The sequence below is a fragment of the Conger conger genome, chromosome 19, assembly GCF_963514075.1.
Source record: "Conger conger chromosome 19, fConCon1.1, whole genome shotgun sequence".
Taxonomy (NCBI): domain Eukaryota; kingdom Metazoa; phylum Chordata; class Actinopteri; order Anguilliformes; family Congridae; genus Conger; species Conger conger.
The window spans coordinates 8,545,915-8,564,146 of record NC_083778.1 but is presented as its reverse complement, the minus strand read 5'-3'; the positions used below and the strand labels follow the sequence as shown (position 1 = coordinate 8,564,146).

General features: G+C 49.0%; 2 protein-coding genes across 27 annotated transcripts in view; both read left to right on the top strand.

Moving 5' to 3' along the window:
- The window catches only part of pnpla8 (patatin-like phospholipase domain containing 8), a 23,711-nt gene extending 18,725 nt beyond the window's left edge, over nucleotides 1-4,986 (top strand). The window contains exons 9-10 of the mRNA XM_061229737.1: nucleotides 168-363; nucleotides 822-4,986. Of these exons, the coding sequence (XP_061085721.1) occupies nucleotides 168-363; nucleotides 822-1,093 (468 nt within the window). The 3' untranslated portion in view covers nucleotides 1,094-4,986. The remainder of the gene's footprint in view (nucleotides 1-167; nucleotides 364-821) is intronic.
- Nucleotides 4,987-9,699: 4,713 nt separating this feature from the next.
- LOC133118777 (neuronal cell adhesion molecule-like) overlaps nucleotides 9,700-18,232 on the top strand; it is an 84,187-nt gene continuing 75,654 nt past the window's right edge. For 4 of the 26 annotated variants that reach the window (XM_061228979.1, XM_061228984.1, XM_061228977.1 and 1 more), the window contains exon 1: nucleotides 9,700-10,098. The gene's annotated coding sequence lies outside the window, so the exon portion shown is untranslated. The remainder of the gene's footprint in view (nucleotides 10,099-18,232) is intronic. The other 22 variants (XM_061228990.1, XM_061229001.1, XM_061228988.1 and 19 more) reach the window with 13 other exon arrangements.

Here is an 18,232-nt window from a genome sequence, read left to right as displayed (position 1 = left end):
CTACCTACCTCTCTCTCTCACCCCTCTGTCTCTCTCACACACACACACACACTCTCTCCCTCTCTCTCACACAATCTCTCCCTCCCTCCCTCTTCCTCTCACACACGCACACTCAAATTCAAATTTGAATTTGCTCTCTCCCCCTCTCTCCCTCTCTCTCCCTGCAGGACGGGGGGCTGCTGATTAATAACCCCACGGCGCTGGCGGTGCACGAGTGTAAGTGTCTGTGGCCCAACACGCCGCTGCAGTGTGTGGTCTCTCTGGGGACCGGTCGCTTCGAGAGCCCCGGCAAGAACAGCACCGCCTACACCAGCCTGAAGGCCAAGCTCACCAATGTCATCAGCAGCGCCACCGACACTGAGGGTGAGTGAGGGTGAGTGAGGGTGTGTGTGAGGGTTTGTGTGTGAGGGTGTGTGTGAGGGTGTGTGTGAGGGTGTGTGTGAGGGTGTGAGGGTGTGAGGGTGTGAGTGAGGGTGAGGGTGTGAGGGTGTGAGTGAGGGTGAGTGAGGGTGAGTGAGGGTGAGTGAGGGTGAGTGAGGGTGAGTGAGGGTGAGTGAGGGTGAGTGAGGGGGTGTGTGTGTGTGAGTGAGGGTGAGTGAGGGTGAGTGAGGGTGAGTGAGGGTGAGTGAGGGTGAGTGTGAGGGTGTGTGTGAGGGTGTGTGTGAGGGTGTGTGTGAGGGTGAGTGCGTGAGAGCGTGAGAGAACAGCACAGACTGTATGGTGCATGCGTATGCAGTGTTTTCTCATCACTGCCCCTCTCTCTCTCTCTCTCTCTCTCTCTCTCTCTCTCCCTCCCTCTCTCCCTCTCTCCCTCTCTGCAGAGGTGCACACCATGCTGGACGCACTCCTGCCCCCGGACACGTACTTCCGCTTCAACCCGCACATGAGCGAGGAGATCCCGATGGACGAGAGCCGGCGGGAGCGTCTGAACGCGCTGCAGACGGAGGGGGCGCGCTACCTGGAGCGCAACGAGGAGAAGCTGCGGCGGGCGGCCGACACGCTGCTGCAGGAGAAGAGCAGCATCCAGAGACTGGCCGAGTGGCTCCGGCTCAAAGCAGACATGTACGACGGCCTGCCCTTCTCCAAGCTCTAACCACGCCCCCTTTACTCTAACCCCGCCCCCTTTACTCTAACCTCGCCCTTCTCACTGTAACCTTGCCCTTCTCCAAGCTCTAGCCCTGCCCCCTCTGAACTCTAGTCCCGCCCTTCCTCAAGCTCTAGCCCTGCCCCTTAACTGTGGCCCCGCCCTTCTCCAAGTTCCAGCCCCGCCCTCCTCCAAGCTCTAGGCCTGCCCTCCGAACTGTAGCCCTGCCCTTCTTCAAGCTGTAGCCCTGCCCTCTGCTCCGCCCCCTCTTCGCTCCTCCTCTATCCCTCTACTCTCTCCCTCAAAGTTCCACACCAGGGATCATCTTCCATCCATGCGGCATTGAACAGCAGGGATCAGCAACTCAGTCTTCGAGGGCTGAGAACTGCTGGTTTTCCGCCCTCCCTTTACCTGGGAGTCAGGTGTGAAGACAGTCTGGCCTTTCAGAGAAGGGAGAAAAGTAAACCAGGGCCAGATTTGGATTGGAGATCCAGATATGTTTGCTGCTCTAGAGTCTAGAACCTTCTGCATTGGATAAGAGAAACTGTTGTGACGTCTACCTCACTGGGAGAAAACGAGCCCTGCTGCCTAGCCAACACGAAAGGTTGTCACAAAGCTACCGAGACGTATCACATGGCAGCGACTTGAACTGTCCACCGATTGCGGTCAGCGTTGTTCCGTCTGCCGTTGCTGTGATTGGTGGAGCTCCTGATTGCCGGGTGATGTCACGGTTGGCCCAAGCTTGACTTTATTATCCCTGTGTCACCATCGCGTCGCCTCAAAGCTCCAGACAGTAGACCCCCATCACTAATCACAGCCTGATCTTCTCAAGCCCAAAGGGTCCAGACGGTAGACCCCCATCACTAACCAGAGCCTCATCTTCTCAAGCCCAAAGGGTCCAGACAGTAGACCCCCATCACTAACCAGAGCCTCATCTCCTCAAGCCCAAAGGGTCCAGACGGTAGACCCCCATCACTAACCAGAGCCTTATCTTCTCAAGCCCAAAGGGTCCCGACAGTAGACCCCCATCACTAACCACAGCCTCATCTTCTCAAGCCCAAAGGGTCCAGACAGTAGACCCCCATCACTAATCACAGCCTCATCTTCTCAAGCCCGAAGGGTCCAGACAGTAGACCCCCATCACTAACCAGAGCCTTATCTTCTCAAGCCCAAAGGGTCCCGACAGTAGACCCCCCATCACTAACCACAGCCTCATCTCCTCAAGCCCAAAGGGTCCAGACAGTAGACCCCCCCCATCACTAAGGGTCCAGAGCCTCATCTTCTCAAGCCCGAAAGGTCCAGACAGTCAACCCCCATCACTTAACACAAACACCACTGCGGATTGCTCAATCACAGGTCCACTTCCCCGGTCCACGACATTCCCTGTGTACCGGAGGTGCCAGATCTGCCTTGCACCGTCAACAGGGTTGCCAGACTGTGAAGGGATTGCTCTGCCAGCATCAGACCACTTTCGGCGAAATTGCATCATCTTCAATGGCGATGAATCAACAGGTTTACAAGAAATGGTGGATAACCCTTTATTTGAACTGTGCACCATAAAGCCTGCATTACACTGTCATAAGCGTGCCATAACACCCGTCATAAGCGGTCACGACACCTCACGTTACAGCTTGTCATTGTGCTGCCATAATCTATGCCCCCATCATTTCATTTGAACACTTCCAAAACAAAAAAGTTTATATTGAAATGTTTCGCAAACCGTCATGCGCTAGCGCTGCTGCTAACAGCTGCTTACGCCTGCTGTTACGTCATGTTTATGACATGCTTATGACAGCATTATGTAGGCTTTGCGGTATGTTGCTTCCAAACCGCTTCTATCATAACGATCTCATCCTCAAGACCGGTTTCCGTGCAGAACACCGTTCACTTCAGCGCAATTGTTTCACGTGAAGTGTGCAGACTCGGATGCCGGTAACGTAGACGGGAATCTGTTGGGAATTAACGGACTGTTAATCAGGGTCATCAGGCGAAGGTGATGCACTATTCTTCGTAAAATGTCCGGTGTTTAGTTCAACTCTAACACAGTACATGATTCTTATTCGGACCGTTTGTACTCTGAAAGAGTTAATTTAACGCTGAATGTTTTACTCCGTCTGTGGAGGCAAGCATGTCCTGCCAGTCCCGTCTGTGTGACAGCGCCCCCTAGAGCACTGGAGTGTGTGCTTTTAAACGCACCCCAAGTGGAACAGTGGAGAAGGATGTATTCAGTACTGGAATTTAATTTTGACTGCCGGGTTGTGGTTTTTTTGCACTTTTCATTGGTGATTTACGTTTTCTTTTGCCACTCTTTTTACCAATAATTCCTTAGACGGTCTGTGTTTGTGATAGTATTGTTTCCTCAGCCCTCATTTTTAACGGTGTTAAAGACTAATTACATTTTTTACCTCAGGTTTATTTAAGTAATTTAGATCAAGCGCATGGATTGGCATGCCAGAAAATATGACGAACGGAGATGCAGAGATGCATCATGAGTTGCCTCCAGTGTGCTATCACTAGTAACTTCTGAACTGTGCTTGCTATCAGTCAATCTTTCTCTGTTTAGATGGTGCAAGGGAAGCCACTATTGCCAAACTACATATCTTATGGCTTCCGAGGCAGGATCCTGGGGGAACCCCCTGTGTGTGCCCACTTCCTCGTCAGTTGGGACATCTGCTCGAACGAATTTAACACTTTGAATCGTTGGGTTTTTTGGAAGGTATTTCCGGAACTCTTAAAGTCCCAGTGTTCAAGAACTCCCATTGCTTTCCATTACCCGGTATTGATTATGACATCACCTCAAGAATGTTCGCTGAAGAGCATTCTATTCCCTATTGTTGTGTCAGCATTAGAATGTTCATTTAAGAACATTGTCGTCACATATTTGTGTAGGTGTTGTAACACTCTTAACTTTTTCACTTATTTTTGCTTCAGTGACCAGGTGGCCTACTTCTTAAGCATTGAAGCCAGTTTCAGCTGTAAGGCCCGTCGATTCATCAATTAAAGATTGATTCATTTTCCAAGTGACAGCACATCTGACGGCTATCCGATTAAAAGTCTTTGAATGAATACGGGGCCTTCATTGTACTTAAATCATCTCATATTTATTCTCAAAAAGTGTAATTGAGAATCAGCGACCACTGGTTAATCTCCAAGTCGTGTAATTATAAGGGGAAAGCTGACATACACAGGGGAGCCCCGAAAATAGCACCTTGACCAATCCTTCATCAAAATGATGTATTTTGTACATACAGGGTATTGCCCCTCCATTGTAATAAATCAGCCACTATAGCTAGCCGTTCGTTATTTAACAATTGCTTTGAAAAACAAATAATAATTCTTACTGTGCATGCGATTTATTCCCAGTTTTGTTTTGTATAGCTTTATGAAAGGAAGTGCATTAATATTTGAAATGTATTGCAGTTATGATTTCTGTTATGTGATGGGGAAAGAGATTTTATGAAGAGGGATTTTTTTTTTGGTTTAGGGGGGACTATTTATACGGAGTATAGCAGCAGGTAATTTATTAGTGTGATAATGAATGTATTGCATTGAACTGAAACTGGGGCGGTGGAGAAGTCCCCGCACACACACAATGTTCTCGCAATGTTGCTGGAACGTTTTGTCAACGTTGTAACATTGTCGCTACACGGCAGCAACGTTGCGGGAACGTTTTGTGTTGGATCGCTATAATACTGTATACTAGCACTTGTTTTGTTTGGTTCAAATTGTAAAAAAAAAAAAAACCTGCTTAGTTTTGATTGCCTGTAAATTTATACCACTTAGAAACAAATGTACATGATTTAATTGCTTGGACTAAATCTAAGAATATTCTTCTCGTCCGTACAGTGGGTACAACTGAATGACTTGAGTGTGATGAATAAATTAACAAGGCTTTTGACAAATATTTTGGGCTAATTATTCACACCGTTTGTCACTCGTAGTTCCCATCAGAGAAGTTTTTAAAATGTGATGTCGAGGAAAACTAAAATGCTATATGGATATGCTCTCGGTGTCTGTGAGTGCAGTTACCCCGTCTCAGCCGATCTGATGTCTGGAAGGCTGCCCAACCCTGTTCCTGGAGGTCTACTGTCCTGTAGGTTTTCACTCCAAACCTAACAAAGCACACCTCATTTAACAGCTAGAGCAGGGCTGCCCAACCCTGTTCCTGGAGGTCTACTGTCCTGTCGGTTTTCACTCCAACCCTAACAAAGCACACCTCATTCAACAGCTAGAGCAGGGCTGCCCAACCCTGTTCCTGGAGATCTACTGTCCTGTAGGTTTTCACTCCAACCCTAACAAAGCACACATTCAACAGCTAGAACAGGGCTGCCCAACCCTGTTCCTGGAGGTCTACTGTCCTGTAGGTCTTCACTCCAACCGTAACAAAGCACACCTCATTCAACAGCTAGAGCAGGGCTGCCCAACCCTGTTCCTGGGGATCTACTGTCCTGTAGGTTTTCACTCCAACCCTAACAAAGCACACCTCATTCAACAGCTCAAGCAGGGCTGCCCAACCCTGTTCCTGGAGGTCTACTGTCCTGTAGGTTTTCACTCCAACCCTAAAAAAGCACACCTCATTCAACAGCTAGAGCAGGGCTGCCCAACCCTGTTCCTGGAGATCTACTGCCCTGTAGGTTTGGGGGTGGGGGGGTCATTCTCTGCTTAGTCTAATCAACTGTAAGTGAAGTGGATGAAAGTGTCGGCTAAATAACTAATTCTTTCTTATTTTATTCATTATTATTTAGTTCTTCTGTGCTTTTCATACAGGCGTTCTAATACTTTTTCACAAAAGGCAAGACCAGAGGAGTACAGAAAGCTGAAACAAGGCCAGAGTAGAGGAGCGAGACATTAATGAACGCACTCTGGCTGGCCTCCGCAGAGTCATATTTTCAGTGCGGCTGAAGCCAAGCCTGGCCCTCGTTAAGGCTTAATTGGTTTCCAGGGAAACCAGGTAGCCAGGAGAAAGATCCGGATATGACTGATTGTTCTTTCACATTCAGACACGCTCCACTCATACAGGACGCGTTTTCAAAAGCCATCAACATTTTATCAGCTGGTTGCACCAGCACTGGGTTTCTCCCATAATAAAACATTTCGTATTTGCGATACAGGAATATTATTTGCCTTCAGGGAGCTCAAATATAAAATAGGATAGTGCTGAAATGAATACCTTCTACACACTGAAGAATGCAGAAATTACCTCAAGGGCATGTTTGTATCAGCACTGTTCATCTTAACTGCTCATCTATGACTTTGGATGTCTTGCGCCCTACCTGTTAAAAGCAACAATGCGGTAGCCATTTTGGCTCTAATGAGGCTGTCAGAACGCGCTTTGTTTCCTGACGTACAAGCATATTGAGCCAGACTAAAGCTCCCTCTCTCCCAGGCCCAGGTGTGTGTTTAAGGCTGCAGGTGTTTGGAGAAGCTTGAGCATCAGCCCACGGCAGAACTCCCAAATAGCTGAGAGTCCCTGAGAACAGTTGTCTGGCAGTCGGAGGGTTGCCGGTTCGATCCCGCCCTGGGCGTGTCGAAATGTCCCTGAGCAAGACACCTAACCCCCGAAAGCTCCTGACGAGCTGGTTGGTGCCTTGCATGGCAGCTAATCGCTGTTGGTGTGTGAGTATGTGTATGAGTGGGTGAATGAGAAGCATCAATTGTACAGCGCTTTGGATAAAGGTGCTATCTAAATGCCAACCATTTCCTATTGACAGTACAACCTCATGTGCTAGCAGTCTATACAAAGCATTCAAGTAATTATGACGAGTAACATTTACATTACATTAATGGCATTTGGCAGACGCTCTTATCCGGAGCGACGTACAGTTGATTAGACTAAGCAGGAGACAATCCTCCCCTGGAGCAATGCAGGGGTAAGGGCCTTGCTCAAGGGCCCAACGGCTGTGCGGATCTTATAGTGGCTACACCGGGGATCGAACCGCCGACCTTACGGGTCCCAGTCTTTTACCTTAACCACTACGCTACAGGCTGCCCCTACACGATAAATGTAGCGACGCTACACTACAGCCCGTTTGACGGCTCAGCGGATCAGAGCTGCAGCCTCAGGCCTGGCCGTTCTAGATCCGCCCCTCTCCTCAACGTTAACTCGTCCGAGCGGCGAACACGCGTCGCCCCGATTAAAAACCCGGCGCGCGGGTCACATTTTCAGCCGCCGCTCAGACGGGCTTCGGGCGTCTCCCTCCCGCCTCCGAAGGCGGGAGCGCTCGTGCGCGACGGCGGCCGGGATCCCACGGTCCTTTGCGGCGGGGAGAGCGCGGCACCCCCGGGGGGGGGGGTGCGTTCCTCCGCGGACGAGGCCGACCGGTCGTAACTCTGGGCGACGGCGGAAAGGTTCGGCGAGCGGGGAGGAGACTTCCCCCCCTCTGTCTTAATCTCGGGCAGATGGGTCTCTCACTGGGGCCGCGTTTGCGTGGCCGTCTCGATGCTTTGTTTCGTCTTATAGAGTCGTTTGGGCATGAGCCATTTCCCTTATTATGCATTTATTTTTTTCCATTTAAGTTATCCCTAGCTCATATACAGGGGGAAATACCCATACATAAACCTCGTGATTATTATTCTGTAAATAGCCTGCGGGCCTGCCCGCTTACGCTTACGAAAGATGTTGACGTACGTATGAATTTCTTTGAAGATTACTCCCCAAAAAAAATGCGGCCTTTCCTGCTCACGAGGTGTGAAAATCGATGAGGACGCTTCGGCGGGTTTTCGAACGGAACGAAAAGCGGCCAATATCGCGAGCAGCAGCCGTGACTCCTGGCTCGTTTCTGACTCCGTAATGCGCCGTCTGCCAGGGCCCTTATCCGCGCGTCGTGCAGAAAGCGCTCGAGTTCCCACAGCCGCGAGCCTCCGGGCGAGACCGCGGCACCTCCGCTACGCGGCTCCCTGAAATATACCTAAGCGCGCTATATATAAGTATCGCAAAGTCCTATTTTTATGAAGCGCGGAGGATTTTACTGCCTGCGCCAGACTCTTGGTAAGCTGAAATCGGAGGCGATGGCCTGTACAAAATGGGAGGATGGCTGTCGAATTCTTTAGAAACCTGTATTTTGACCTTTCATTTTTAAGATTAAAACCAGTCAATTGTAGCAAAACCCTGACGTGCCACAATCTGTCCTGGACACTAAAAATGTCAGTTTGTGGTTTCCTTGGCGACAAAACTTGTGGCTGTCTTACTTACACCAGTAGAACAGACGCTGGGGCGAGGGCCCCTCTCACCCTTGACGCAGACCGGACGAGGCTATGACTTTTGGGGTTCCCTCCTGCCAGGTGCAGGTCCAGACCCCCAACCCCCTGCAGAAGGGTGCGACTGATCTGGGATCAGTCTGGGAGGAAGAGCAGGAGAGGAGCATCACTCGAGGCCAACACCATTCTGACCTCTGACCCCCTGCACTCCTGAATAATTATGAGTCTCAGAGTAGGAGAGCTGATCAGGGATCAGGTCTTTGCTGCCCGCATCCAGACTGTATCCATTAAGAGCTAAAAGGCTTAACTGATCTTAGGTCAGTCGTACTCCCACTGAGAGGCTAGAGGCAACAATAGGCTCAGATGCTATTGCGGATATGAGATATGGTCCCCAAGCCAGGTCAGAGGTCAGAGAGGGGGTAAGAGCTGCCAAATCAATGCCATCAATAACACCCATGACAAGAAAATATCGAGTCCACAAAAAGCTTCCTGTTAGACGCCCGGCGCAGGAGCGTTTTCCACTCCTAAAGCCAGCTGCGAGGTCACAGCATTTCATTGGCTGTGGCCCCTGGACGTGTCACCGTGCGCCGACCCAACCGTCATCCTCGGCTGCAGACGGCCTCCGGTCTGTGACGCTGGGAAACGGGGTGAGGTCGGGAGGAGGCGAGGGACTCCCCGCGGGTCGCCAGTCGCAGAGCGGACACGGAGACACGCCCGGTCTGATGTCTCGAGGCCGACGGTGCGCGTAGCGTCATTTACCCCCCCACCCCCCCGGCCCTGTCCGGGTCCCTCACTGTGCGGTCCACATCCGGACGCGGACCATCTCTCCAGGCGAAGAGCGGCAGGGCTTGGGCCGACAGTCCGCACTGCAGCTTCTTGATTAGTATCTATTAACGAAGGCACGCATGTCATTGATTACGTTATGTGTTCTCCGTTTAGCATAAATGTGTGCAACAAATGTGATGTAGGCTTATTCCCCTGAAAACAAACAATAGAATAATAATCTTGGGCGATACGATTTGGTTGCTGCAGTAGTTGGTACACATAGCAGTGACACTCATTTGTTGCTACTGTTAGCTGTTACTACTCATACTACATTCCAATGAAAATCAGCCTGAAATTTAGTATCAGTTGTATGTTATTATGCAGTTACAAATACCGCCTCAAATATTGCACCAGGTGCTATAATGGAATGTGATCTGAGCAATTGCAGGAGGCTCTGATTATACCTTACCCGGGTGTTCTCTGATTTGAATTGTAAGCTCATTCTCTGATTGAGCAGTTTCACTGACTGTGCGCTGTTTTTAATATATTCCTCCTTGTGCTGTGGAGGAGTCCAAACCACTTCCTTGAGAGCAAGCGTTAATGCTCTAAACAATAATTCGTAGGCCAATGCTAATGTATGGATTTTATTGAATATCGGTGTTGTCCCTGTCCGTTTTCTTACAGTGACTAGATTAGACTGTCGTTTAGTCTACTGCGCCGAGGAAAAAAGCTAAATTGAATTTTGTCTGCGCAGTCTCAGCGTCGCATCAAACGGCCTCCGTCTCAGTAGTGCCGAAGAGTGCAGCCCAGCCGCAAATTTCTCAACATTTAGGTAAAAAAAAAAAAAAAACGGTCCATTTACTAGCAGCCAGCATCCCACCCGGTGTCGCTGCGTCAGCGCCTGCGCAGAGCGGAGGCTCGCGAGCGGGGTCAGAGCAGAAACGGCGAGGAGCTCGAGAGCCGCTTGGAGAGTGTCGCGAGCTGGGTGGCAGAGCACGTCCACGTCTATGTACCTGTGTGAAAAAAACACCCCTTGCAGTTTACACAGAACGGTGAGTTGAAACGCTTTTTTCATCCCCGAATCTTTACCGACTAAGTACTCTTTTACGCGTATTTTAACAGAGTTGTGTTTTAAATGCCCCGTTTTTTTTTTTTTGTTTTTTTTTTTACATTTTTGGATGCGCATTCGGTGCTGCCGAAGATGCTTCGAAGAGGGTTTCCAGTTGTGCCTTTCCCCATAGCAACCAATGATGTTGTGTGCAAGCTATTTGTTTTTAATCTGTAGTCAGATATATTTACGAATTTAAAAAACATTTTAATTATTGAGAAGCAGTTTCCGAACATCGGGTGATTTCAAACATTCCAGTGCAAACTGTCTCTTTTTTTCTTCGTTGTTTTTACGCTCTGCAAATGTTTGTCCAGCTTTTAAATTCCGTTTTTAATTCGTAGGTTACGCCTCGTTTTAAGAGCGTGCTCCAGATTATTACTGTTGACAGTAGGCTATACGTTTGTATTGATATGTTGGCGAGTCTAAATATGCATCCTAAATGTCAATAGAATATCGGCCTTGCATTTAAACAACATAGCCCGTGCAGTTATATCGTAGCTGCTGGTCTCGTCATCTTCAAATTAATTGCAATTATTTTTTAAATATTTTATTTATGTCTTTTCTAGTGTGGGGTGGTGCAGTTTGCGAAACGCTTATATTGTGACTCGCAGTCTCTCACTGAAAGTAGCCTAAAAGATGAAGAGTTGGACAATTAGATGATGTCACGACCACGGCAAACAGGTGCGGCGTCACACCTGAATATGACTACTTCTATTTAGGCACATCACGACGTGTAAGTATCCGACAGGAGTCCGGTGTGCGTGTTCTCCACACTTATAGCGAGGCGCTGACGAGCAAAGCCACCCCGCCCCTAAACTGGAGTTTTTAAATCCCATTTTCGACATGATCAACCTTTTTCCTTCGCGTTTTATATTTGAAGCGTTTCTAAAGGGTGTGCGAGCATTTCTGGCAGTGTCAGGTGCTTTCGATTTATTCAGCTGATTTCCCTTCACCGTATCTACTTTGTGTCAGACACAAATTTCAGTTTGATTTGCTCGCTCGCTTTCATTTCGTTGACAAGCCAATTCTTGACTAATTTACCGAGAGGCTTGTGTGGCAAGCGCGCCCGTCTTTCAATCAAAAATTCCTGGTCCCTGAAATAGACTTGCGTGGGCAGCGACGCCAGTGACAATCTTTGATGTGAATAATCCGCTGGAATTGCTTCGGCGTTTAAATAGGTTATGTCCCGGTTGCCTCGTGTTAATTGATGTGTATCTATGCCACGCTGATGTACTCTGCCAACATAGTGTACCTGCGAAATTGGCGTTTCGCTTCATGGGAATAACTTGAATTGTGTCATTTTTCCTTTCAATTGTCGTTCCTTGTTGTCGGATCTCTTAAATGGTTTCTGTAGATTTAACTGATATTTTCGTCTTGTGACTGTTTTACACATCATTTGATTGACATGAGATTATAATCCTGTCATATCCCAGTAATGAACATATTGTGTCAGGTGAAAAGCTGCTCTGCAACACAAAATGACAGGTTGTTCTGTCAAGAAAACTGCGATATTAAAAAATGCGTTTTTGAGAGGCACTTTAATAGGCTATTGTCTGAACTGAATGCGATATGAAGAGGAACATTAATCTGTTATGGAAGCAATGAATTTAACTGCTGGGTTGCCAGGTGTGACGTGTTGCTGATGAGGAGAATCCCTTTGTTAAAAGCGTTCATTTTTATGCCCGACTGGCAGCCTGGTGTGGAATGTAAAACCTGCAGAAATATTCCCCTCTTCTTTTAAGAGCTCCTTTCACGAGCCCCTCCCCCCTACAAGACACCCAAACACCCCCTTGCCCCCCCCTGCAAGACACCCAAACACACGCCACCCACTGTCATCTTCCCCGCTAAACGGTCTCATTAACACAATGCCCCCAGTGTGCAGCAGGCATCATGGAAACTGACATCGTTTTTTTTCCTTCTAAAGAGCCACACGTGTCCTGGAGTCAGCATCAGGTGCTGTGTGTATGTTGCATTGCTCCAGTAGGTCTCGTCTGAACACAACAATAAATTCCGCGTGTTCAAAGTCGGCACTGATTGTTGGTAGGGTTTTGGTGACTGCCCGTGGTGTTTGCTAATTGACCCATATTAAACGTGTTAGCATTTGTCCTGCTAACACCATAGAAATGTTTCCATGCACTAGCTCAGCGCACAGGTTGTCTGAACCGTGGCAGGATTGGAAGGCCCTGGCTTACAAACCCCCCTCCCGAGAGAAGAGGGAAAGCACATAGGCTCATTTGGGCGGTTGTTATCTGTGCCGTAGATATTAACCCATAATCCGAGAGGCTTTTAATTGGCCAGAGCCAATGGCAGACCTCCAGTGGATTGACCGCAGAATCGAGCGATGCTGGGGATGACCTAAATCCAGTCAAGTGTGACGGGACCGGACAGCTCTGTCAGGGGACACTCTGCCCGTACGAGACCAACGGCCGCTCGTTCTGCAGTGCATGCTGGGAGGCGTGCGAGCTGTCGCTGTCCAATGAGATCGATTTCTGACTTCACGGCGTTTGCGTTTAGCCCTTTAAGGCGGGAGGTCGCGGCCATGCGATTCGAATGTTCTCAGCGGAACGTTCAACATTCCAATGCTGAAGTCACAACCGCGACTGGGAATTCAAAGCAGTGGAGTTCTAGAACGCTGATTTAGGAGTTTGGATTATTAAAAAAAATCCAGAAAAATACTACTTTTCTGTTGGTTACATTATTAACCACATTGTCATTGTGACTTATGGTTTTGGGTCGAGGGCAATTGCTGGAGAAATTTGATCGTATCATGTAATTTTTTTACAGTGTGCAATTGTTTCTGGAAATCTTTTAGCAATTAAAATTAAAATTTAATTTAATTTAGTTTTTCTGGAACTCAAATATTGCACTGATTGCATGACGTGACCTAGTAAACCCACTATCGCTCAGAAGTGCCAAAACATGTGAGCGAACTAAAGTATATACAAAGCATCAATTGTTAGTTTGTTTGGCTTTGGCAGTCCTATTGTAGTAAAAAATGACAGACTGTCAGCAACATGATTTCTCCTAGTTTTAGTTCGGCCAAAGTGTTCACATCATGCAGTGTCTCCCTTGTCTCCATGGATCTTTTTAATGGAGCAGCCTGTCACCCAGTGGTTAAGGTATGTGACTGGGACCTGGAAGGTCAGTGGTTCAAGCCCCGGTGTAGCCACAATAAGATCTGTGCAGCCGTTGGGCCCCTGAGCCAGGCCCTTAACCCCGCATTGCTCTCGGGGGGGGGGGTCCTTAGTCTAATCAACTGTAAGTCGCTTTAGATAAAAGTAAATGGCACATTATTTATGGATTTATTACAGGTAATGGGCACAGGTTGGTTAAATGAAGCTGAGCGTTGTTTGGATAGTGCAGTGTTGGGCTCTACGGCACGGCAAAGGAAATGGAGATGAAGCGATTGTGAGTCCGTGTTCCCTCTGGCGTATCATGAAATCCTCAAAAACAAATTAAAGCTGTTCTTGTTACACAATGAGGAAACGCTGAACGTCTGTGGGCGCCGGATACCGCGGCTTGTTACTAATGAAATGGGAATATCTACACGAGCAAACTTTTTAAAATGTCAACTGAATTTCTTTACGAATATCGTCTGTTCGTGGTGATTGTCGGCTTACTGCGGCGTACTTGTTTGGACCGAAATAGAATTTCACCATTTTAACAATAATGCCTATCAGGAATTAACAATTCATGGCTGATGAGAGGTTCATGGTAGTGAGTCGGTCCTGTTTTTGAATGAGTTGGATGTTCGGTGATGTCATCTTGTCGATCTCTCCGATCCTCGCCTGCTCCAGCTGTCAATCAACCCTTTCCGTAGAAATGCTTTTTATGTATAAAACCTCAGTTTCAATACCAAACAGGCTAAAGTACATGCAGCTGAAAGAGCTGGATGCCTCCTTTTGACTCAGTTTCCCATCAGCCTTTGCTCCCTGAGGGTTCACCCCCCCCCCCCCTCCAAATCAACAGGTGTGTCAGTGGTAAGGACGGGGTCCCGCAATCCGGGGTGTTAAGCAGCCAGCCGGGGGTTTGTTGGCGGCAGGGAGTCATTTTTCCTAAATAAATTAGTGAGGTCTGTAGTTGGCCATTTAGCTGACTGCTGGAGCTTGGGGAACCCCTTGGACATCACTCTTTTGTTTTCTCCGTTAAATAAAAAGAAACTCTTGCTTGATTAATCATTGGAGTTCAGGTCTGTGCCGGGACCTTTTCTGACAAAGAAAGCGTAAGGTAAAAGTTTTGTCGTCCGTTGTTTTAATGATTAGGACTGATGTAGAATTTTGGTGGCGTTTCTGATCCCCTGTTTGGCGAGCGGTGCCAGGCGGGGGCACAGTGGGCTTCTGTGGGGCTGTGTGGGGCTGTGTGGGGCTGTGTGGGGCTGTGTGGGGCTGTGTGGGGCTGTGTGGTCCTCTGTGGACCTCTGTGGGGCTGTGTGGGGCTGTGTGGGGCTGTGTGGGGCTGTGTGGGGCTGTGTGGGGCTGTGTGGGGCTCTGTGGGGCTGTGTGGGGCTGTGTGGGGCTCTGTGGCGCTCTGTCGGCTGGTCACAGAGCCGGAATGGCGGCCCGGTGAGTGCAGTTGCCGCCTCACACTAATGTGAGACTAATGGGGAATGATGCCGCTCCTTTCAGCCCCTCCACACAGCTGCAAGTCTTCCGCTTTATTTATTTATTTACTTTCTTTTGGCAGGCTTGTATTAACTCATCCCGATTGGTTGGCTTTGAGTTTTAGAGAATGGGCAAATTCAGAAACCCCCTATTTCCTGCCGGCACATTGAGATTGTATAGGGAGCGGCGCAGGACCAAACTCCCCGTGTCGGGTTTGGACTCTGAGATGCATGTAGCGGGTACAGCCTCTTACCCAGCCAACGCAGAACGTTCTCGCAATATTACTGCAATGTTCTGTCAATGTTATAACGTTGTCACCTACGTGGTAGTAACATTGCGAGAACGTACTCTTGTTGATGTATTGTATGGAAGAGAAATAAGAAATGAGGAAATATGAGTAAAAGGGCGAATGCCCCTGATGTCTTCAAATGAACTGTGAACACTAGAAATACTGTCTGTGTCTGTGTGTGTTTGAGAGAGTGCACATCTCAGGCACTTTAACCCTTTGAAGAGTGGTTTTTCTGTAACGCTTTTGTCAGTCTTCTAGAACACCACTGCTTTCAATTACCAGTGCTGATTGTTACACCGGCATTAGAATGTTCAGTTGAGAACATTCTAAGCACATAATTGTGACCTCACACCTTAAAGGGTTTATAATTTCACAGCGCTAGCGTTCGCCATTAAAACGCTCACGGCTCATTTGCACTAACTCAATTAGGCCGACCGCACCAGGAACTGATTCCAGCCTGAATCACTGGAGACTCTTCCAGGGTTTTGTAGCCTAAAGTGCAGAGCTCTGCTGCAGATACAGAGCCTTTCCTCTGCAGCGGGAGGCTCTCTAATGAAACGTTAATGAAACGTTAATGAACTTGACAGATGGGCTGTCGGGCAGTGGTCAGCCTTGGTCACAGTCCTGCATTCCAGGATCCATCGCCCTCCTTTATTCGGGTCACTGGGGGGCATTTCTCCAGACGCTCCTGTTCGGAAACAGGACTTCCCATAAGACCGCGGTGGCACTTTTTAAAGGGGTCGACCCAGAGCGAGAGGGGCAGTTTCCCCCGCGTCTCAGTCCGGGGGGGGGGGGTCGTAGCCTTTGTAGAGGCTTGCGGACGGCAGATATGGATCGCTGCGGTCGCCACGGGAGCTGTGGAGCGTAGACCCGGAGGGTCCCCCCCCCCCCCCTCCAGCGGAGTTTGGGGTGCGGCGTTTCGCCGAGCGCCCCGGCATTGTCCCGCACGCTGAAAGGACCGGGGCAGGCGGATTGTGCACCCCTGCAGAATGCTGAATGGGGGGAGAGGGGAGCACAAAGGAGGCCTGTTTGTGCTGTACCCCCTCCCTCCCTCCCTCCCTCTCTGGGCTCACTGCTGAAGCGGCGGGGGGGGGGGGGTGTTGTGCTGGGTCGGGTCCCCGGAGGTCTGACAAAATGGAGCCCGCCGTTGCCGTGAGAACGGTGGGGACCGCCGGTAACCTGTCCGCCTTTATCAGGAGGGCGGTGCCGGAAAAAACACCCGGAAGCTTCTGCTGGAAGCGGGGCGGGGCGGAGTGGAGGGGTGGCGGGCTGCACGTAAGTTCCCCGGGCCCTTCTGCGTGGCGTGCATTCCCCCAGTCTTAGCCCCGCCTCCCTCTGCCGGCCGGACCAATCATACTCTTTTGTCGTCTAATTGCTCGCCAGATATGTTCCCGGGGCCCATTCCTCACAGCTGTTCATCAGGAGGAGCTAATTAAATCTACTGCACATCCTCGGAATGAACAAGGCTGAGTAAAAGCATTTTGCTCGTTTAAAAAGAACTGCTGAAACCAAAAAAACTAAAAAAACAGCACTAAGTTCGACGACAACCAACTTTTATACTTTGTGTCTCACAACCTAGTGGTTAAGGTGCATGACTGGTTCCTGGAAGGTTGGTGGTTCAAGCTTCAAGCTGTTGGGGCCCTTGAGCCAAGGCCCTTAACCCCACATTGCTCCAGGGGGGATTGGCCCCTGCTTAGTATAATCAAATGTAAGTCACTTTGGATGAAAGCTCAAATTTTACATCTCATCATTGTCTCCCAACAGACAGAATTTATTTTTAGGTCCAAGAGTTGCTGTGGTGTAACCTCCTGGAGTCAACCTCATCATGCTTCAGTAACCTCTGAGAGAACCACATTGACTGTTTCACAGGCCACATCTTCACTATACCCAACAGGAAGGGAACCCAGTTTCATAAAGTCAGTTTGGCACCTATAGGAACTGCCCGCCCAGGACAGAATTACCCTGTAAAGTCAATGAGTCCGAGAGCCACAATTGATAGGTTAAGAGTTGGGTTCATTTTTGGGGTGAAGGGAAAACGATGCAGCTGGTTGAAAAGTGCGTCATTTAAGAGCGTACTCTAGATCACCGGAGTGATCTTTATTGGGCTTCTCCGTAAGTGGAGTAAGATTTAGGTCAGAAACCCCTTAGAATCATGAAATCAGTGCAGTACGCCAACTCTTCCCCCTCGCCGCCAGCCAATGAGGGCAAGGCGCCGAGGTCACGTGACTCGGACCGGCCAATAGCGCCCCCCCCCCCTCCGGACAATGAGCGTTGAGGCAGTTTGTGGGGAGCGTAATTTATTTTGTCAGCTATGACCAATTCTTCATTCTGGCAAGCCTGCGCTGGAGAGGGGAAGCTTTGGAGAGTGTGAAAGCCGAGTTTTTAAACGTTGTTTCACTCTGGTTGTCAGGGAACACTGGCATCCCTTGGCACCGCCAAGCAAATGTTTTTTTTTCCCCACTCAAATTCGGAGCTGACGGATCATTCAAATGCGAGGCACGGATCGTAGTGGATACAGGCAGTGTAACTCCGTGATATAGTTGAGATGGTTGTATCTTTTGAGCTCGAGCTGAAATGCTTGTTTTTTTTTCCAGCCCTTTGTATTGCCAGGATGCTCAGACAGGGAAACTGCTTTGTCCCCTGCATTGAGATCACAAAGCGATATCAGATCAGTGTGGGCCGGGGGGGAACAAAAACTAATTTGATTATAATGTCCCCACACCAGAGGCTGGTCCTGCACGTCTGAGTTTACACAGAGGCTCTTTCTGTTCCGTTAACCCCTTTGAGGAGTAGGTTTTCCGGAATGTTTTTTTGTTTTCGAGATTCTAAGTCGGTGTTCTAGAACACCACTGCTTTCAATATCCAGTGCCGCGATTGTGACATCAGCATGAGAATGTTCAGTTCAGAACGTTCTCAACGCTGATTTGTGATGTCACGGCTTAAAGGGTTATCAGTAGTTCTGTGGGCTGAAACGCCGGACAAGTTCACTTCAGAGTCAATGCCACAGTCGGATGGGCGACTTCATTCACTGGCCGCCAATCACCCAGTTAAGCTGTTTGCCGTCCGTCTGCTCTCAGTGAAGCCGGCCTGCTGTCTGACCCTCTGAATGTGGAAAAGTTGGTGAAACAATACTACCATTTGACTACAACTCCCAGGGTGCTTGGGTGTTTACTTCCACGAAATCAGAA